Source organism: Myripristis murdjan, chromosome 13 (genome assembly GCF_902150065.1).
Source record: "Myripristis murdjan chromosome 13, fMyrMur1.1, whole genome shotgun sequence".
Lineage (NCBI taxonomy): Eukaryota > Metazoa > Chordata > Actinopteri > Holocentriformes > Holocentridae > Myripristis > Myripristis murdjan.
The window spans coordinates 6163860-6187039 of record NC_043992.1 but is presented as its reverse complement, the minus strand read 5'-3'; the positions used below and the strand labels follow the sequence as shown (position 1 = coordinate 6187039).

Below are 23180 nucleotides of genomic sequence, written 5' to 3'. Positions count from 1 at the left end.
AGGACGTCTTGTGATTTGTACTTTTAACACGAGACCACAGGAATTCTGTCCTGCGTGTAAAGGTTTTTATGTTGCCTAAAGAGCTTGTCTTATGGGAAGTGTAAAGTTTTCCTTTTTTGTTCATAACCAGCCACCACAAAAGCAGAAGACAGATCCTCAGTTTTCAGACTCCAGACAAGTTACACATTGGTCACACACCAGAAACGTTGGGGAAACAAAATGAAAATTTGCAAAAAGGGACGTAGAGAGAAGTGTGTGTGCGTGTGTGTGTGTGTGTGTGTGTGTGTAACTCACCAACACACTCTGTTCCACTGCCTCTGTCAAAGCCCGCAGGGCAGCTACTGTTGCCTTGACCTGATGACGATTATTGAATCAATTAATCGGACAATCATCGAGACGAATCAAAACAGAGAGAGAACAAAACACAACAAAGAAAGAAAGAAAAGAAAGAATGAAACAAAGAAACGGGATATAGGGTATAGCATAGAACCAAAGAACCAGAGAAAGAAAGGACCAAAGAACCAAAGAACAGGAGAAAGAACCAAAGAAAGAACCAAAAACAAAGACAGAAAGAACCAAAGAACCAGAGAACCAGAGGAAGAGCCAAAGAAAACCCCCTACACACAAAACATCAAAGAAAAACTAGAAAAAGTGAAAACAAATCAAAGAACCAAAGAACCAAAGAAAGAACCAGTTAACAAAAGAACCAGATAAACAACAAAGAGCCAAAGAAACAACAAAGAAAAAAAAACAAAACAAATAAAGGACCCAATTTCCGCTCAAGGATCAATTAAGTATTTATGATTCTGAATCAAAGAACCAAAGAATCAAAGAAAGAGCTGAAACAGAAAGAAAGACCCAAAAAAACAAAGAACCAATGAACCACAGGACCAAGGAGAGTAGGAACCAAAGAACCAGAGAAAGAAAAAACTAAGAACAGAAGAATCAACGAAAGAGCCAAAGCAAGAACCAAAGAACAAGAGAAACAAACCAAAGAAAACAAAGAAAGGAAGAACCACAGAACCAGACAAACAAAGAGTCCAAAAAATCAGAGAAAGAACCAAAAGACATCAGATGAAGTGGAGCAGAAAGAGAGTGCAGAGAACAGAGAACCAGAGAGGAACCATAGAAACAAAGAGCCAAAGAACCAGAGAAAGAGACAAAAAAAGAAAGGATGGAAGAACCATAGAACCAAAGGTCCAGATAAACAAAGAACCCAAAGAACAAAGACAGAACCAAAGAACCAGAGAACGACTTCAGATGAAGCGAGCTAGGCATCATAAAGAGAGAACGGAGAACAGTGCAGAGGAGCGTTCTGCATAGCACCGTGTGTGTGTGTGTGTGTGTGTGTGTGTGTGTGTGTGTGTGTGTGTGTGTGTGTAAAGCTGGGTCTTGTGTTTTCTGCAGTTTGTTCTAGTTGTGTTTGACTGAGACGCCGAGCCGGAGGCCAGCAGCGGCAAAGACTGTCTGCCTGTCTGCCTATCTGTCTACCTGTCTGTCTGTCTGTCTACCTGTCTGTCTCTCTGTCTATGTGTCTGTCTGCCTGTCTGTCTATCCACCTGTCTGTCTGTCTATTTGTCTGCCTGTCTGTCTGTCCGCCTGTCTATCTGTCAGTTGATGGTTTTTTAAAGGAGCTGCTGTTCCTGTGTTCAGCTCCACTTCCTGTCTGTCTGCCTCCTGGCTGCTGTCTCACATACCTCCACAGAAATACCAGAGATAATCCAGCTGGCCACAGACAGCCGCCTGTGTGTGTGTGTGTGTGTGTGTGTGTGTGTGTGCGTGCATGCGTGCGAGCGTGCATGCGTGCGAGGGTGTGTGCATGAGTGTGTGTGTGTGTGTGTGTGCGTGCGTGCGTGTGTGTGTGTATGTGTGTGTGTGTGTTCCAGCACTGGCTGCCTGACAGCTGCTTCACTTGTTCTCACTTCCCTGGTTTTGTTTTCTCTGGTGGGTTTCTGACTTTCTATCTTTCCTTATGTTTCTTTCTTTCTTTCTTTCTTCCTTCCATCTTTCCTTCCTTCCCACCTTCCGTCCATTCTTTCCTTTATTCCTTCCTTCCTTCCCTCCTTCCTGCCTGCCTTCCTTCCTTCTTTCCTTCCTCTTTATTCCTTACTTTTTCTTTCCTGTCTTTGTTCCTTATTTTCTTCCTCCCTTTCTTTCTTTTTCTTTCTTTCTTTCTTTCTTTCTTTCTTTCTTTCTTTCTTTCTTTCTTTCCTTTCTTTCTTCTAGTCATCTTATTAAAGGTGTGTTGCGTCATTCTTTCTGATTTGACAGGATGATATGAAGTTGGACGCCAAATAATGAGCTAACATCACCTCCTCTGTGTGTGTGTGTGTGTGTGTGTGTGTGTGTGTGTGTGTGTGTGTATGTGTGTGTGTGTGTGTGTGTGTGTGTGCTAAAGGCCAAGTCCCACAGAGCTGCATTCCTTAACTGTTAGTCAGCTCTACAACAGAACATGGAAGCATCATTACTGAACAGAACTAGTGCATTCTTGTGTATGTGTGTGTGTGTGTGTGTGTGTGTGAGATAATGTCACATAGTTATATAAGCGGCTCCTGGTGGAATAATTCCAAAATATTACAGTCATAAAGCATTAGAGTTTCACAGAGACACAGAGAGAAAATATTTTGTGTGTGTGTGTGTGTGTGTGTTTGGGTGAGTTAACATATTATTTTTGGCCAAACACCTCCACACTGATACTGCGATGCTATTTTTGGCCAGAACAACTCGAGTCCTCTCAAATGTGGAGGAGACGGCGCTCAGCGAGTCTGTCCATCAGAGCTGCTGCCTCGTCCTGGCGGCAGGAAGTGCCGGGGCTGATGGGAAATGTGGTACCCCCCGCTCACCCACCCCCCAGTCCTACACGTCAGAAAACCATTTATCAAATCCTGCAGGGAGCTACAGATTTCAGAGAATTGGCTGTGGAAAGGAAAATGTTTCCCCACTCAGGGACTATTTTCCCCGGCGGAAGAGGAGGAGGAGGGAGCGTTTCAGTGTGAAAAAGTCCTGAAAACACAACAGTGCTGCTGCTTTTAGGAAAACTCATGTGGAGGACTTTATTGAAGCGTGAAGAAAGTGTGAAGGCTCTGAAAGTTCATGTTCATATCGTAGTGGAATGAATGGAAACCAGCGGCTGGAGGAAAGGAAGGAGAAATGATGTGGCAGCTCTAAAATCCCACTGCTCGCTTTGGGAGGAGATCAGAGGAACGTTCTGTGATGGGACTTTTAATGTGGAGAGACACCACTGCTTCATTCCTGCCTTTCTTTCTTTCTTCCTTCCTTCCTCCCTGCCCTCGTCCCTTCTTTCCTTCCTGCCTTTATTTTTTCCTTCTTTCCTTTGTTCCTTTCCTCATTCCTTCCTTCCTTTCCTCTTTGCTTCCTTCCATCTTCCCTTCCTTCTGTCCTTCCTTTTTCTTTCTTTCCTTCATTCCCTTCCTCATCCCTCCTTTCTTTCCTTCCTTCCCTCCTCCAGTCATTCCTTTCTTCCTTCCTTCCCTCCTGCCTGCCTTCTTTCCTTCCTTCAGTCCGTCCTGCCTCCATCCTTCCTTCCTTTCTTCCTCTCTTCCTTCCTGCCTGATCTTGTCCCTTCTTTCCTTCCTTCATTTCTTCCATCCTTCTTTTCATTCATGGCTCATTTAATTCGTTCTTTCATCATTCCTCATTCCTTCCTTCCATCCTTCCTTTCTTCTTTGCTTCCTTCCTTCCACCTTCCCTTCCTTCCATCCTTCCTTTCTTCTTTGCTTCCTTCCTTCCACCTTCCCTTCCTTCTGTCCTTCCTTTTTCTTTCTTTCCTTCTTTCCTTCCTTCAGCCCTTCCTTTCTTCCTTCCTTCCTGCCTGCCTTTTCTTCCATCCTTCCTGCCTGCCTTCCTTTCTTTCTTCTTTGCTTCCTTTCTTCCATCTTCCCTTCCTTCTTTCCTTCCTTTTTTCCTTCTTTCCTTTGTTCCTTTCCTCACTCCTTCCTTCCTTCCTTCTTTCCTTCCTTCCTTCCTGCCTGCCTTCCCACCTTCCTTCCTTCCTTTCTTCTTTGCTTCCTCCCTTCCTTCCTTCAACACAGATGCAATATTTGAAGGAAATACATTTTCTGTATTTCACAGTCAGTCCAGAATTACAACAAAATTACAAAACAAAATAAAATGTGAACTCACTGATTCTTGAGATTAAGGACAAAACTACTTTTTAAAATTAGTTAATCATTATTTTGAAATGAAATTACTTATAAACACTGGTGTGACCTATCATACCATGTAAAGGAACAAGTTTTTTATGAAATAATTATTTATTAAAATTTAGATTGATCTGATTTGTCTTTTGTCATATCTCAACTCCGTCAAACACATAAAAAATAATTGTATTTTAATTGGAATGATTCAATAAACCTTTAAAGGCTTTAAATATGTAGTATTAATGTACCTATTCAAAATTAAGTGATAAAATTACACTTTGTACAGTTTTGTCATTATTTTACACTGATTTGGAAAATGCTATTTCAAAAAACCTTCATTTTGTATAATAATTTTTAATATTAAGCATATTTAATTTGCCATCTTATGCAATTATGACGCCATTGCATGTAGTTCAAATAATGTTTTAATGGATAAACTCAGCAGATTGTACTGAAATTAAATGCATTATTTAAAAAAAAAAAAAAAAAAAGACAAAAACCTACATCTGAAGGTGACAAACTGATGTAGGAGCAGACTAAACAAAGCCTGTTAACAAGGCCTGTAAAGCACACATGGAAAGATTAAAGTAAATGACAGCTTTGGAGGTCACCATTCTTGGATTATTACTGAATTTAACTGTTTGAGGACACAACAGGCTACAAGGCAGCAACATTAATGAACTGTTTGGGATCCAGAATCTTCCCCGAGTGCATCCTGCCTCCTTTCAGGGGCTCACTGTAAAACAAAGTTAGCAATCAGAATCAAAATGTCAATATGTCTCAGTAAATATATTGTATGCAATGTCTGTTATTATTCAGTTATTATGTCGTTATACAGCTACTTTATGTTCTATCAGTTAGGTAAGACTTTGTTTTTTCCTACAGGGCCTTTATGCATAGCTCAATAATTCAATAGTTTATCTAACCTGTATGACTTAGGCATCAGGCAACAAGCGGTGAACATGTATGCGCTCTATGAAGTCCCTTATATCAGGAGTTCTGCTGTAGATCATTTCTTTTATACACACACATTAACACATTATACATTCTACACACACACAACACATTCATAACAAACACATGCTATGTTTGTTATGAATTACATAATGAATTTTTGGAGAATTTTTCAACTCCGTCAGCTTAATCATCAACGCCGTCAGACGTTCATTCTGAAATATTTTTTCATCTTAATCATGTCTCATACACTGGAGCCATTTTGATTTCCCCCAGTTGGTAACTGCCTCTATAAGCTACACTAAACTACCTACATGTATTTAACAATTCTTTTTTAAGAGAATCATTCTTGGGTGACAAAGTTAACAGCAAAAAGTTGTGACAACAGTGATATTAACTTTACTGCTAAAAATGACAAAAACTCTTAAACTAATGTGATCATGTGCTGTACTGCTGCATCCATCAAAAGAGGGAGCATGAAAAGGGGGTAATACCAATATATATGCCAATATATGCCTGATTTTTTTTTTAGAAATTAAAAAAAAAAAAAAAACCTGACGGAGTTGACTTGAAATGAGGATGCTACTTTGAGAGGCAATTTTTTTAAATAGAAAATATGATGTTTATTGAACTTCATGTATTCTGTTACCTTTTTAAAAAAAAACATCAAAGTCATTTCATTATCATTTTATGTATTAATCGTATTTTTATTCACTTTTTCTTTCAAGTAGAATCTATATCCTCTTTCAGAGGACATTTTAATTTGCATGCACTTTTTAGCATTGCGCTCATACTTTATCAAATTGCTATGAAAATATATACATACACACAAAACTAAGTTCATGAGTATGTTTAAATCTTCCATATTAAAGTCTCTTTCAATGAACAGATGTTTTGATTTTAAAGCCAAGCTTTGCTTTTCAGTGGAGGACATGTTTTGTCCCTAATCTCAAGAATCAGTGAACTTTATTTTGAAATTCTAGCAGACACCCCGAGGTTTCCAGAGATGCCGAACATGCAGCTGCTGACTTCCAGGGAAACATGTGGATCTTTTCGATCTGATGTGATTCTGCAGCCGTAAACCAGCAGCGTGTTGGTTTGGAGCTTCAGCAGAGACACACAGGGGTTAACACACCTGGGTCTCATCATTGTGTGTGTGTGTGTGTGTGTGTGTGTGTGTGTGTGTGTGTGTGTGATACCTGTGTTAGTGGGACAGAGGACACACTCAGTGATTCCCCAGGCTTTTCCAATCCCTCGGCAGCAAGTATCCCTGCTCCTGAGGCCAGGCAGAGGAGAGCTGCACTGCAGACAGACAGGCAGACAGACAAACAGGCAGGCAGACAAGCAGACAGACAGAGAGACAGACAGGCAGACAGACAAGCAGACAGACAGACAAGCAGACAGACAGACAGAGAGACAGACAGACAGAGAGACAGACAAGGAGACAGACAGACAGACAGACAGACAGACAGACAGACAAGCAGGCAGGCAGGCAGGCAGGCAGGCAGACAGGCAGGCAGGCAGACAGACAAGCAGACAGACAGACAGACAGGTAGGCAGACAGACAAGCAGACAGGCAGACAAGCAGACAGAGAGACAGACAGGCAGACAAGCAGACAGACAGACAGACAGATAGATGTCCTTTAAATTTATTTCTCTATCTTTTCTATTCCTTTCTCTAAATCAGTTTGTCATCTCTGATTCTCACAGAAAAAGGCAGAGAGGAGGGTTTTTCACGGGGCAGGGAAGGAAAAGGTGGGAAACGTTTATCTGCTGCAGAACAGAAGTGCAGGTGTGTTCAGCAGCTGCTTCATGTTTCAGGCTCGGTGCTCATCGTCAGGCGGGACCTGACAGCCGAGCCACGTGACTCTTTAACTGTTTATTAGCTGTGAGGTAAAAGATAGATTTTTTATTTGGTATTCGGTTATTGGTCCGTGCTTCTTCTGTATTTCAGCTGAACTGAAACTACAATCTGCAAGTGGTTTCATGAGTAATGACATGTAACGACATCGTTTTTAAAGACTGCTGCATGTCGTGTTTCTCCCGAACATCAACTCTTTGGCTTGGCGGCTGTGCATTTTTTAGGTTATTAAATTAATTTTGAAAAGGTTTGCTCGAGGGCTGGAAATTTTTCAGAACCCACGGAGGAGCATGAAAATCTCCAGTTAAAACATTAAAATCTCCAGAATCAGAGATGCTTGGTTTCAGCTCTCAGTGACGTAACACTGAAGTGCTTCCAACAAGACAAGCGACAAGGCGCTCATGTTTCTTCTCGGTGCTTTGCGGTCATGCGTGTTGTGATGGGAGGATTAGTGCGTCACGTATTGATCCACAGGACCGTGTTAAGCCGTGGACATCAGGACTTGGTAATCAATACATGCAGCGTGCGGGAGCGAGAGCCGGACGGGGGGGGGGTTTGGGCTCTCTGGTTTGCATTAGCGCTCGGGCAGCGGAGTTTCAAACAAGCTGGAGATTTCCAAACGTGGAGCCGGAGCGGCGGGACAGAAACGCCGTGTTCACACCATTCTGCTTTCCTGACAGAACAATCGCTGCAGCAACCAGTTTTTACACTCCTAATGAGAAGCAGGTCTGATTGTGTCATAACTAGCTGCTAGCAAGCAGCGCTCGCGTACAGCTGGTAGACACTTAGACACGAGCAGAACACACAAACTGCTGCTACCAGCTTCACTGCCACACCATGACCACTGGCAGCTTCACTGACGCGGGTTTCTGTATCATCCAACTTTACTACCAATACTTTCTCTATTTTCAGCGCTGTGACTCTATGACCGGCTTTGCTGCTCCTACATTGTTCATTTTCAACACCATAACAACTAATACAGACTTTAATATTGCCATTTTGTCCATTTTCAACACCTTAAATATTGCAAAATTTACTGTTGACACTTTTTCAATTTCAACACCGTTACAGCTACAACTACACACGTTAATGTTGTTATTTTGTCCATTTTCAACACTGTAACAATGACTACCAGCACTTCACTACTGTCAGTTTTTATATTTCCCTGCTGCCCGTTGCTGTAAGCTACACTATATTGCCAAAAGTATTCACTCAGCTATCCAAATCATTGAATTCAGGTGTTCCAATCACTTCCATGGCCACAGGTGTATAAAATCAAGCACCTAGGCATGCAGACTACTTCTACAAACATTTGTGAAAGAATGGGTCGCTCTCAGGAGCTCAGGGAATTCCAGCATGGTGCCATGATAGGATGCCACCTGTTAGTGATACTATAACAAAGTGGAAGCGATCGGGAACGACAGCAACTCAACCACAAAGTGGTAGGCCACATAAAAATCACAGAGCGGGGTCAGCGGATGCTGAGGCGCATAGTGTGCAGAGGTCGCCAACTTTCTGCAGAGTCAACAGCTACAGACCTCCAAACTTCATGTGATCTTCAGATTAGCTCAAGAGCAGTGCGTAGAGAGCTTCATGGAATGGGTTTCCATGGCCGAGCAGCTGCATCCAAGCCACACATCACCAAGTGCAATGCAAAGCGTCGGATGCAGTGGTGTAAAGCACGCCGCCACTGGACTCTAGAGCAGCGGAGACGTGTTCTCTGGAGTGACCAATCACACTTCTCTGTCTGGCAATCTGATGGTCTGATGAGTCTGGGTTTGCCGGTTGCCAGGAGAACGGTACTTGTCTGACTGCACTGTGGCAAGTGTAAAGTTTGGTGGAGGGGGGATTATGGTGTGGTGTGCAAAGGGTGGGCCGACATCATATTAAATCCTATGGTTTAAGAATGGGATGTCACTCACGTTCATATGCGTGTGAAGGCAGATGAGCGAATACTTTTGGCAGTATAGTGTACAGTACAGGCCAAAAGTTTGGACACACCTTCTCATTCAATGCGTTTTCTTTATTTTCATGACTATTTACATTGTAGATTCTAACTGAAGGAATCAAAACTATGAATGAACACATGTGGAGTTATGTACTTAACAAAAAAAGGTGAAATGACTGAAAACATGTTTTATATTCTAGTTTCTTCAAAATAGCCACCCTTTGCTCTGATTACTGCTTTGCACACTCTTGGCATTCTCTCGATGAGCTTCAAGAGGTAGTCACCTGAAATGGTTTTTCCAACAGTCTTGAAGGAGTTCCCAGAGGTGTTTAGCACTTGTTGGCCCCTTTGCCTTCACTCTGCGGTCCAGCTCACCCCAAACCATCTGGATTGGGTTCAGGTCCGGTGACTGTGGAGGCCAGGTCATCTGCCGCAGCACTCCATCACTCTCCTTCTTGGTCAAATAGCCCTTACACAGCCTGGAGGTGTGTTTGGGCTCATTGTCCTGTTGAAAAATAAATGATGGTCCAACTAAACGTAAACCAGATGGGATGGCATGTCGCTGCAGGATGCTGTGGTAGCCATGCTGGTTCAGTGTGCCTTCAATTTTGAATAAATCCCCAACAGTGTCACCAGCAAAACACCCCCACACCATCACACCTCCTCCTCCATGCTTCACAGTGGGAACCAGGCATGTGGAATCCATCCGTTCACCTTTTCTGCGTCTCACAAAGACACGGCGGTTGGAACCAAAGATCTCAAATTTGGACTCATCAGACCAATGCACAGATTTCCACTGGTCTAATGTCCATTCCTTGTGTTTCTTGGCCCAAACAAATCTCTTGTGCTTGTTGCCTCTCCTTAGCAGTGGTTTCCTAGCAGCTATTTGACCATGAAGGCCTGATTGGCGCAGTCTCCTCTTAACAGTTGTTCTAGAGATGGGTCTGCTGCTAGAACTCTGTGTGGCATTTATCTGCTCTCTGATCTGAGCTGCTGTTAACTTGCGATTTCTGAGGCTGGTGACTCGGATGAACTTGTCCTCAGAAGCAGAGGTGACTCTTGGTCTTCCTTTCCTGGGTCGGTCCTCATGTGTGCCAGTTTCGTTGTAGCGCTTGATGGTTTTTGCGACTCCACTTGGGGACACATTTAAAGTTTTCGCAATTTTCCAGACTGACTGACCTTCATTTCTTAAAGTAATGATGGCCACTCGTTTTTCTTTAGTTAGCTGATTGGTTCTTGCCATAATATGAATTTTAACAGTTGTCCAATAGGGCTGTCGGCTGTGTAGTAACCTGACTTCTGCACAACACAACTGATGGTCCCAACCCCATTGATAAAGCAAGAAATTCCACTAATTAACCCTGATAAGGCACACCTGTGAAGTGAAAACCATTTCAGGTGACTACCTCTTGAAGCTCATCGAGAGAATGCCAAGAGTGTGCAAAGCAGTAATCAGAGCAAAGGGTGGCTATTTTGAAGAAACTAGAATATAAAACATGTTTTCAGTTATTTCACCTTTTTTTAAGTACATAACTCCACATGTGTTCATTCATAGTTTTGATTCCTTCAGTGAGAATCTACAATGTAAATAGTCATGAAAATAAAGAAAACGCATTGAATGAGAAGGTGTGTCCAAACTTTTGGCCTGTACTGTACGTCAGCTATGTTGCATGAAACTCCGCCCCTTCTTCCTATCTTGGCTGGTGGTCTCCTCCTCTTTACTGTGATTGGCTTGTTCATGTCATGTGATCTGCTCTGAACATCTGCTCAGAAATGGTTGTCTTTCACCCTGTGTGTGTGTGTGTGTGTGTGTGTGCAGCCGCTCCTCACTGATGTGAATGTGGAAACAACACAAGGTTTTTAAAAAGCCGAGCCGTGTGGTGCCGCGGCAGCAGATGCCCTCTCACCTGGCCGTCTTTAACCTCCCTGAAGCAGTACTTGAATCCAGAGTGCTGGCTGTAGGTCCCGTCACCGGTCAGCCTCTGGGCCTGGACTGTCCCGCCGCCGGGGGCCGGGGCGCCCGCCGACTGCCTGACGGCGGCGGAGCGCAAGCTGGAGGAGGTCGCTCTGAGCGTGGGACTGTAGCCCGACACCTGCCACGACATCACAGCAGGTCAGCAGCACATGACGGGCAGCTCGGGTCGGTCATGCTCACATCAGAGCAACAACCAGAGCCGCACATGGAAACACAGCGACACACTTATCGCTGATTCAACAGAAGGTCATTCATATAAACAAATCAAATCTTCCAGAAAAAAATCAGAAATTCTCTAAGATTAAAGTCGTGAACTTATAAGAAAAGAAAATCACAAATTTATGAGACAAAAACTCAAAAATCAGTTGTTGTTTTCTTCTGAATCGGCCCAGGGCACAGCTACGTCTCTTCAGAGTCCAGATGCTGAGGAGAAGATTGGGATTCTGGACTCAGACCAGCAGGATTTACTTCTGACTGGATCCCACAGGAGGAGAACAGCTTGTTTTTACGTTTTTTTTTTTTTCTTTTTTTTTTTTCCTCTGGTAAATTGAGTTTTTTCCCATAAATCTATGACATTCATCTTGGAAATTGGAGTTTTTTCTCAGAAAGTGAAGGTCAAACACTCGGCTCTGTCGGGTTTTACCTTCAGCACCTGGTGGATCTTCACACTGGCCTCAGGGGGGTGCTGCACCCGGACCTTCACCATGGAGCCTACACACACACACACACACACACACACACACACACACAGTTGAGATTAAATCAGAAGTGTTGCTCTATGTGGTTCATGGGGCAACATGAGTGCTGCCACACTTTTTTTAGGAAATGAAATATTCCTTTTCTTGTTATTTTTCCTATTTGAACTGGAAAGTAGATCCGGCAGGTAGCAGGAAACGTCCACATCGTAACCTTGCACCAGGAAGAAGCGACGTGATAATACTTTGACAAATAACTGTAATCACATAACTGGGACTTATTGTTTTTCATGCAGTGATAATCCTCTTTGCTGGTTTCCGTACTAAAAGTGTTTTTTTTTGGGAGTGAATGGAGAGACAGAACACACACACTCACTCAGTCCAGTCTGTTTTAATGACTTTTTCTAAATACTATCCTTATATTTTATCCTCATTTGCTATGTTTCCTCTACCTATAGATTTTATTTATTTCTGTACAACATGATTTCTCATTGTGTTTTATTACTTTAATTTTCTGCACAGTCTTGTTTTATATCCTGTTCTGTTTTTTTTATTCTTTTTTGTCTCAGTGTATGCCTTTCATTAGTATATTAGTATTTAATATGTTGTAATCACTGTTTAATGACGCATACTGAGAGAGAGAGAGACAGAGAGAGAGGGAGGGAGACAGAGAGAGAGACAGACAGAGAGAATAATCTTGTGGAAATCTCCAAAGACTTGTGAGCAAAACTGGAAAGAGCGAGATCTGGCCGGGAGAACCAGTGTGTATGTGTGTGTGTGTGCGCGCCTGTGTGTGTGTGCATGTGTGTGTGTGTGTGTAACAAGAGACACTATGAGATGCCTCGGGGATCAACAACCACAACCAGAGAGCTGTCCTCACCTCCCAACACACACACACACACACACACACACACACACACAGACGTGAGCCAGCAGTTATGAAATAGCGACTCGACTCTGTTCTGTTTCTAACGTTTGATTTGCTGAACACGTTTTAGTTTGAGAAACAATTCAAAAGAAAAATGTGACACTTGACATCTGTGTGTGCGTGTGCGTGTGCGTGTGTGTGTGGCTGTCTGCTGTGCATGCTAACGCTTCACAGTATTTTTCGGTGACCAGCGTTGTGTGCAGCGTTTACAACACGAGATAAAATGATTCCCTGTCGCTCCCAGCAGACTGAAGTGAAAAAGCTGACAATTTGTCACAAAAAAAGTTACTGGAATAGTTGGCGAATCGCTAAAAAAGGGAAAACTGAAAAAGAGCAATGGAAAAAAATGCATTGAGCGAAAATGTGAAAATGTCCAGAAAACTGTATTTGCAATTATTAGAATTATACAGTTACAATTATGTTAAAGGAGAAAAGATTTTCTTTTTCTGGCAAATTTTCATGTCTTTTTTTCAGATTTTCAGGATTTTTGTTGGTTGCTTAATTTCAGGTGATTTTCTTGTTTGTTTTTGCTCATTTTTGGGTCATTTTCTGGAGACTTCACTGATTTCTTGTTAACTTTGCGGTTGTTTCTTGTGACTAATGAATCCTCTCAGGTCTGAAAGCGTTAAAAAAGACGGCAGATAATTAAAGCATAACCTGAACTCTGAACACGGGCCTGACAAAACAGGAAGTGGCCTCAGGGCGACCTGACCGCGGCCCACAGGTGGGCGGCCTGCGAGGTCACTGTGTGTGTGTGTGTGTGTGTGTGTGTGTGTGTGTTGCTCAGCGTGAGGCTTGTGAGGAAGGCACTTGTTGTTCTGTTACTCTCTGTACTTCTCTCTCTGCCAGGTGATGCAAATGTGATTCTGTGGAAGATCAATAAAACACCCACACAACCACACACACACACACACTCAGGACAGGTCAGATGTCGGAGGTCAGACTCACCTGACTGCCCCGCCTCCTGCTCCTGTCCGGTTGATTGGCTCCGCAGGGGGAGGAGGAACTCCGACTGTGTCAGCTCCTCATTGGCTCCCAGGGCGGAGGCAGGAACAGGCTTGACAATCTCATTGGTGGAGGAGGGCGAGGCGGCAGCTGAGATTTGGCAGAACTTTCCGGTGAAGTTTGGCGGGCAGAGGCAGCGATCTTTCTGCAGGCAGATGCCGCCGTTCTTACAGAGCAGAGGACAGAGGACTGCAGGACACACAGACACACAGGGCTTTACTTTACTGCACTTTACTTTACTGCACTGCACTTCACTATGCTTTACTTTACCTTACTTTACTCTGCTTTACCTTACTGTACTTTACTCCACTTTACTTTACTGCACTTTACGTTACTTTACTTTACTGCACTTTACTCTGCTTTACTTTACTTTCCCGTACTTTACTATTCTTTACCTTACTGTACTTTACCTTACTTTACTTTACTCTGCTTTAGTTTTCTCTGCTTTACTTTACTCTGCTTTATTTTACTTTACCTTACTTTACTTTCCTCTGCTTTACCTTACTGTACTTTACTGCACTTTAGTTTGCCCTGCTTTACTTTACTTTATTTAACTGAACTTTACTTTACTTTGCGTTACTTTACTGCACTTTACTCTGCTTTACTTTACTGCACTTTACGTTACTTTACTTCGCATTACTTTACTTCACTATTTTACTCTACTTCACTTTGCTGTACTTCACTTTACTACACTTTTCTCTACTTTACTTACCTTTACTTTACCTTATCTTATTTTACTTTTCTCTACTTCACTTCATTTTACTTTAACTTTACTATAAAATACATTACCTTATTTTATGTTATTTTATTTGATTTGATTTTACCTTACCTTACTTTAGTTTAGGTTACTTTACTTGACTTTACTGTACATTAAGATTCATTATCGTATTTTACTTTCATTTAAGTTTTCTTACTTTGGTTTTCTTTACCTTTCTCTATTTTAAGTTACTTCACTTTAATATACCTTGCCTTATTTTACTTTAGTTTACACTACATTGCTTTTGTTTTTGTTATTGTTTTTGTTTTTACCTTACTTTACTTTGGGTTACTTTACTTGACCTTACTTTAAGATACATTCGCGTATTTTCTTTAGTTTACGATATCTTACTTGTGTTTCTTTATCTTACTTTCCACTATTTTATGTTACTTTACTTTTTTTTGATTTACTATATCTTACCTTATTTTACTTAAGATACATTACCTTGTTTTATTTTTGTTTACCTTACTTTACTTTTTCTTGCTTTACTTAACTAGTCCTTTTGTTTTCTTTACGGTACTTCATCTTACTTTACGTTACCATGCCATACCATACTTTCTCTTTAGGTTTCCTCACCTGAGCTCATCTTAGTTTTTACTGGAGACTGGCTTACTTTAGGTTACTTTACTTACTTTATTACTTGAGTTTTTAGAGTTACTTTACATTGTGTAATTTTGATTCAGGTTAGGGTTAATTTGGTTTAGTTTACTTGAGGTTAAAGTACTTAACTTGACTTATTGCTTCAGTTCGGGTCCTGTTAGATCAGGTTATATTAGGTTACTTAGATATAAAAAAAAGTAAAATATCTCCCTGTCAGAAGCAATGAGGGGCCAAGTCAAGATCTGCTTGTTATTTTTGTCTACCTGGGTTTTATTTAATCATTTGCACTGCACAGTTTGTTCATGCTTTAAAGGTCTTTAGTAACATTTGTTTTACAAAGTGCCACACAAATAAAAAGGGTTTCAGAACCCTGACTGATTTAAAAAAAGAAAAACAATTACATAAGCAGCACAGAGCCAAGTGGTCGATACGGCTGCAGATTTTGGATCTTTGTGTCAGACACCAGAGCCAGGACTCGCCTCCAGGACAGTCTGATGATTCACTGATGGATCGATTCATAAAAGATTGACCGGAGAGCAGCGAGTAAATTACAATAAACCCTCTCTTAGAATGTCAAAGCACATTTACCCAAGCTAATAACAGCATTCATCCGTAATTAATCAGAGTAAGGAAACACACACACACACACACACACACACACACACACACACACACACACACACACACGCACGCAGTTCCAACACTAACACAGATCCATCATGTTTACTGCCTGGACTGGCTCCGCTTTCTCTTTCGCAACACCACCAGTCTAGCTGTGTTAAAGGGGGGTTCCGTGTTTTTTCAGCCCGGGCCGTTACAAATGTGCTTTTCAAAAACAGGAAACTCACAGAAAGTCACAAACATCCTGAGAACAGCTGCACATGCAGCTTTCCAACAGCTTTTTACTTGACATTTACAGTCACACACTGCCTTGTTGCTGCAGGCCTAGAAACTAGAAACCCTAACCAGGTTGTTTTGGGGGCGAACGTTAGCCAAACTGCAACTGTTATGACTGCTGTGAGTGTGAAAAGACACTCTAATCAAGGCCTTATTCCTTGAGGCATCATGTTGGTGTTTCCACTGAAGCTGAAAACAGTCACATGGACAAAAGTGAATGGGCATCGGTGAGACCCAACCCGCCACTTCCCACTTCCTGCGTGGCAGAGTTTCACAGGAAGTGGGTGTGTTGTTAGCTGCCATGTAATGGACCGCTGCTGAGGCAGGAAGGAAGGTGACTTCCCCTTTAAGGCAGGTTTTCTCCCCCTGATCTGATTGGCTGCTTGTTTTGTTGCTGCAGCGCTGACAGACATGGGCAAGAGACATTAGAGACAACAAGAGAAAGAGAGTGTGTGTTTATGCCCTTGTTAATGAATGTGTGTGCTTGTGCATGAACATACACACCATGTCAACGTGTGTGTGTGTGTGTGTGTGTGTGTGTGTCAGTTTGTGCGCTGGTACATATGTATGTGTGTGTGTGTGTGTGTGTGTACTTGCATGCATGTTTGTCTTCAAGGAGGTAAGTTGCAAAGAAATGTGTGGAACACATGTGGCATTTCTGTGTGTGTGTGTGTGTGTGTGTGTGTGTGTGTGTGTGTGTTGATGTAGTCCATCTGTAGGGCGATGTCCAAGATAACAATTAGGTCACTTCATTTAAATACACCACACACACAGACACACACACACACACACACACACATACACACATTGAGGTTTTTAGAGGTAACTGGGACAAAAGAGAGAGAAATGGAAAAAATGAGTATGAAGATATAAACAGAAAGAGAGAGATAAAATAAATGAAAGAACGACATAAACACAGAGAGAGAGAAGTGCCAAGAAAGAAATAAAAACAGAGAGAGAGAGAGAGAGAGAGAGAGAGAGAGAGAAAGAAGTCAGAAATATAGAGAAGGAGGAGAGGAGATAGCGATGGAAAGAGTGAGCAAGAGAGAGGGAAAGAAAACAGAAACTCTACACTGATACGGGAAAATGAGATTAAAATCCAGAACAAACGTCAGTAACACAGAACAGATCAGCTGAACTGAGCAGAAACCTTCCTACAGACACAACCTGGCAACCCAGCCAGCAACCACACACACACACACACACACACACACACACACACACACACACACACACAGAGTGTGTCAACATGTTGTTGTGTTGTAAACTCCTCTGAGCTGTCGGTCACTGACTCACAGTGGATTCTCAGAGGTTGGTTTTGGAGAAAAATACTTATTAACCTCAAGTGACAGTAACGTCTTTCTTTAACTCTCTGAATAAAATGACCTTTATTTCTTTTCAAAATAAAAAACAACTGCACAGGTGCCATTTTATTGTTGGGTAATCCTAACCCTAACTCAACTTTTTTTTTTAACGGAACAAAAGTTGGAAAAGTCACATGACAGTGTGTTAAGTGCACCTGGCTTCAGACAGGATCAGTTCTGTTTCAAAATAAAAGCAGAATTGCTCCTGGATCAACCTGTGTGATGATATCTGATATCTGGACTCCTTTCATGTTTCAAAATTAATGTTTTATGAGTTGTAGTCCTGTTTGTCATTCATTTTCAATAAACACATTTCCATTGGTGCACAGCAAGGCTCACTCCGGCCAATCAGAGAGCGGCGAGGCGATAAATTCGCCCACCTGTCCCGACTGAGAACTTCACCCATTCCCTTTAAAAACAGAGGATATGGCTACGGTGTCGCCATGGTTACAAGGTGAGTTAGCACACAGTTGGTTTCTGCTGGCAGAGCTGGAGAGCAGGAGCACTGAGGGATCTGTGCTAGCATAACCACACCAAAAAAAGTTCTGATAAACATAATCCCGTTTTCATACAGATGAGATGAAGATCTAGTGTCAGATTATATTAAAATAAATAATCCAGGAGTCGATGACAAACCACAAATCTGCAGATGTAGTTGAAAACTGAGCTTGGAAACACGGACGTGGGGACGCGGCTCTTCAGCAACATGTACAACCTTCCCTTCTCTGTTGTCGACTAGTTTCTGGTTCAATCCTTGTAAATGATTCTTTGAATTTGAAAGGGAGAGAAGAAGAAGAGGAGGAAGAAGAAGAAGAAGAAGAAGAAGAAGAAGAAGAAGAAGAAGAAGAAGAAGCATGAGCCGGACAAGAGAACAAGTGATAGAAAGAGGTGAGAGAGAGAAAGATGGAAACAGAGAGACAGTGATGGAAAGACTGAGCAGGAGATCCAGCTGTTTGACCTTTTGACCTTGTGATGACGTCACCCCCACACCCTTTCTAAAAGCTTTATATTCTTGTGTGTGTGTGTGTGTGTGTGTGTGTGTGTGTGTGTGGGGTGGGGGGGGGTCTTGCATCACTGCTGGTTTGAACATGCACACATTATCTAACAAATATCCTGGGCACGTGTGTGTGTGTGTGTGTGTGTATGCATGTGTATGTTTAATAGTAAATGAAAGCCACATGGAAGCTGAGAGTCCGCTCTCTCTCTCTCTCTCTCACTCCTCAGGGGAAATGGGGGCAGAGAATCATTCATCTCATTTGATCTAATTTTACGTTTGGATGGTGCAGATAGTCAGGCAGCAGGAGATGTGCTGCGCACGTCTGATGTTTCCTGCTCGGCCCAGGATCATTAACCCTTTACACATTGCGCTCGGCCCGGGGCTAACACTGCTTTCCGCACGCTTGGCCCGGGGCTAACACTGCTTTCCTCACACTTGAGCTTGAGCTTGAGGCAGGTTAATCACAACTCCAGGCTGAAATAACAGAAAAAAGATTTGAACGCTCTGAGCCAAAATATCCCCAATATGAAGTCACTACAAGCCAGTGGTGAACAAGGCAAACAAATCCATTACTTGGGTCAATTTTTAGATACTTTTGGTCAAACATCACTCCACTACACATAAGAGTTTTCTTTTTGATATTGCCACTTTGCTGTATTGTTTTCATAATGCATTCACAGAACTCTCTGAAACCACCAGACAAATGCACGGACATGCTTGTAGAACAGAAATGCAAACAGGCTCAGCACCGCCGGGTTAGTCACTTTGCACTTTGCTAACAAACTGGAACAGATGTATTTTATTTTGAAAGTGGGTGTCTTGCTTGCACTTGTTTCACAGAGCTGGATGACTTGATGAATGTCTTTTACATCAAACCCAGTGAGAAGGGTCTAACTGGCAGTACATGACAAACCAACTTTACAACACAGCAAACCAATTTTACAATACCACCATCCAACTTTACAACATTAAACATCCACTTTAATATGATACACCCACTTTACAACACGACACACCTACTTTACAACACAACAAACCAACTTTACAACATGACGACCCAACTTTACAACATGACAAACCAACTTTACAACATGACGACCCAACTTTGCAACACGACAAACCAACTTTACAACATGACGACCCAACTTTACAACATGACAAACCAACTTTACAACACGACAAACCAACTTTACAACATGACGACCCAACTTTACAACATGACAAACCAACTTTACAACATAACAAACCAACTTTACAAACCCACCTTACAACACAAGACACTCCCTAAGTGATTGTGAAGCATTTCTGAAATAAACAGATTAGAAATGTTTAACAATTGTTGGCAACAGAACTATTTTGATTTGGGTTCAAATACTTTGTCATCACAGAAACTGAACACTGGGATTGAACTGCAGTCTCCTGCTTGAAGATTTTGTTAACCGACCTGTCAACCACCCCCGCCAGAGCCGCAGATTTTAAGTGAAGATTTAACTCACAGTAAACAAAGCTGCAGCTATGGATCAAGAAACCCAAATAAAACTCCCAAGAAGAAAAACATGATGCACTAATGAAGCCGAGCACCTCACATTGACTTAGTAAAATAATTAACTGTAAAAACTGAGCAGACCAGCCCTGCATTCCAATACTCATACTACCATACTATATAGTAGGGAAAAAAAGATTTAGTATGTCCCAATACATAGTATGTCAGATGCAGTATGCAAAGAGTACCAGGATGTTCTACTACATCCGGTCAGATTTCACAGTATGGATTTCAGCATGCTGCTCTGGCCATTCTGACCCACAATCCTTTGCACAGCGGACGTTACGTCAAACTGACTGAGTGCGAGTAGTGTACAAGCCACACCCACATACTGAAGACAACACAACACACACATGGCACTCACCTCGCTCAGTGACAGCAGCAGAGACAGGAAGATAGAAGATCAGAAACATGACAGATGACAGCGCAGTATGAAACAGCACCGGCATTTTGACAACAACATTCAAATGTGGAGCTACGGACGGCGGCAGAAGTGAGCAAGAGGGTCAGAGTTCAGGGATGACGTATGTAGTGTGTCCCAATAGTATGTGTACGCATGCATATTTCATACTAAACTACATATTTTGTAAGGGCAGCTGCAGTACATACTAAAAGTAAAAAGTAGAAGTATCCGATTTGGAATGCAGGGAAAGAAACCTCACAGGTCTCTTGCCAGTCAGAACTGGAAAGACTAAATCAGGTGGTGAAGAGCCTGTTACCAAAACACCAGAGATGCATGACTTTGACTCTGGTTTACAGTCTGGCAACTGCAGGAATCTACTCTTTGATTCAGAAAATGATGTCATGACCAGGCCCAAACGGAATCCGTGCCCGCGGTGCTCTGACGAAAACTCCGCTAAAATTCTGCAGAATTTGAACACAACAGTGTTGCAGCAGCAGTTGCAGGGTACCTAAATGCATCCCGCCCCTTCGCCCTTTGTCTGTGGCGAATGTCCAGTGTTGCGAACTCCTCAATAAGGAAAGTAGCTATTGGCTGTCCTAAAAGTCGCTAGAAGTCGCCAAATGACTTCATCACCTAATTTGCATAATTGGCAATTTGCACGTGATTGTAATGGACGCTATAGGAGAGGAATAACGTCGTGGGAGAGACAAAAAGTGAGTAAACAACACCCTAAATATGTTTTAGAACTAAAATTTACTACAAACTACTAAATATTATTTTTATCAACATAGTATTGTTTTATATGATTGACATTTTCTGGAATTGTGTCACAGAGAGGCACACACACAGTGGACAAGGTGAGTAAGTGACTGAGGCTGTGTGAGTCAAATGCAGTGATTTATTTTAGTGTGACAATGAATAAACGTTTACATTTACGCCCCGCTCTGTAAGGAAGGACGGGATCAATGGCGGTTTTGCGCATGCACGTTTCATTTGCTGCCTGGACGCGGAGTGGTGAGGGTCTCCTCTCTGCTCCTCTCCTGACTGCAGCTGCCTGTGACTGTCGCGCACGGCTCAAGGCTGTGACCGCCTGTGAGGACTTTGGGGCGGGGGAGGGGCTCGCAGCAGCACCCGCTGCTCGCTGAGAAGAGGAACTGCAGAGGAACAATGCGTGCTTTCATGTTACCAGAAAAGTCTCCAATAACACCAGGAAAAGTCGCTAGATTTGTCAATAGTCGCTTTTGGCAAAAAAGTCGCCATGGGGAGTTGAAAAGTCGCCAGATTTAGCGAGAAAGTCGCCAAGTTGCCAACACTGCGAATGTCATGTCGTGAGGTGGAACAACAGAGGAGAAAACAACTAATTTCAACAACTAAACGCTGTCGAAAAATATCATTCCACAGAATCCCACAGATTTTCCTCCTGAATCACCACAGAAAACCAGAAAAAAGTCTGCGGATTCTGTTTGGGCGTGCTCATGACTCGGTAAATGATGTTGTGTAGGAAAGGATTAGGCCGTGATCAGACAGGACTCTTTTTTTTTCACTAAAACGTGAGGTTCGGTTATGGATGTTGCACAGAGAAAGAGACGACTCGAGGCACTTCTCCCTCCTCTTGTGTCATTTGGCCAATCAGTGAAGCCAAGATGATGGAATCGACAATCCTAACGTCGCCTCGATTCCCGGAGTCACTGCATCAGGGTCGACTCCGACAAGCTGCAGAGTCGGAGTCGACCCTGATGCAGAGAGTCAACTCCTTTGGAATTGACTCTCCATCACTACTAGAAACACAACGTGAATAAAGGGCTAGCTTAAGCGTTAGTGTCGGTCTGAAATATCAAAGTCATGCAGCGACACCAAATGTCAAAGTGTGATTGACTGATAGTGTCTTACAGTGGCATCTTTAGCATTTCAGATAGCACAGAGTCTTTTGGAACAAAAACTGGGGCTGAATCTATCCTTTATCGAGAACGTTACCGAGTGGTTCTCCAGACACACCACAACAAGCTGCTGCAGCAGCTCCATGTTTCACATTTACACTGTTAACTAACATTTACACTTTATTAACCAACACACACACACACACACACACACACGGCCAGCTGGTGGCAGATTAAACACACAGCTGAATGGAAACAAAAGTATCTGCATTTTTGGTGTGTAATGATGTGTGTGCCACTGTGTGTGTGTCTGACATGGTGCTGCAAGTAACAAGCAGACACCTGTTGGATATGAAAGCACACAGTGAAGCTTCAGTTGACATGTTCAAACTTGATATTTAAACTTGTGATCCAAAAATGAACCATCAAATACTTTACAACAGGTTTTATCCTATAAACTTTACAGCCTAAATCATACGGAGATAGTTTTCAGTCAATATTATCAAACAAAAATTAAAGATAGTTTGAGAGAGAATAAAACTAACTGATGAACAAGACGTTACCTCAAAAGTAAAACATTTAAATTGCAAACAAATGATCTGAGTAACAGTGTAAGCTGTACAGGGCATTCAACAGCTAATACTGTACATCCATGGAGGTCTGTTGGCTAAATCTAGCATTTGCTAACAGGACAGCTAAACTTAATGGCGTTTAATGTCAACTAAAAGACATGAATTTAACATTTCAGTTTTGTGTTTCTGATAAAATGTGGCCAATGTGGAAGCCACATGTAGCTGCCTCCACCTGGCATCATGTAGCCCTTACTGAGGTGAAATGATCCGTTCGCCGATGTCAGGCTACTCAACTCGATATCGCCGTCACAACGACACGCAGGAGCCTGAGCTGCCAGGTATCATGTCAAGTGTTACGTTCGCGCATTGTTAGCTAATCATTATCTAACCCTACCACTGACAGACTTCCCCTGGTTACACGCTTTGCTTTGATACTCAGCTAGCTAACTTACTGTAATGAAGGCCGTCTTGCCCTGTGAAAGTGTCGGCGCGGTGTCTCTGCTGTCAGCTACAGCAGGTCTGACGCTCCTCCATGCTAACGTGAGAGCCATGCTTTAAACACATAGCGGCTAACCAGCGTGTTGACGCAGAACTGATAGAGCACAGAGATACAGCAGAGGCAGCCCAACAGGCAGATCTTGACA

At 42.4% G+C, this 23180-nt stretch overlaps 1 protein-coding gene across 4 annotated transcripts in view; it reads right to left on the bottom strand.

Moving 5' to 3' along the window:
• ltbp4 (latent transforming growth factor beta binding protein 4) overlaps positions 1–23180 on the bottom strand; it is an 81826-nt gene that overhangs the window by 43981 nt on the left and 14665 nt on the right. For all 4 annotated transcript variants that reach the window (XM_030066729.1, XM_030066731.1, XM_030066733.1 and 1 more), the window contains 5 exons: positions 13470–13715; positions 11542–11609; positions 10831–11016; positions 6314–6416; positions 295–354 (listed from right to left, as the gene is read on the bottom strand). In XM_030066729.1, coding sequence (XP_029922589.1) covers positions 295–354; positions 6314–6416; positions 10831–11016; positions 11542–11609; positions 13470–13715 — 663 coding nt within the window. The remainder of the gene's footprint in view (positions 1–294; positions 355–6313; positions 6417–10830; positions 11017–11541; positions 11610–13469; positions 13716–23180) is intronic.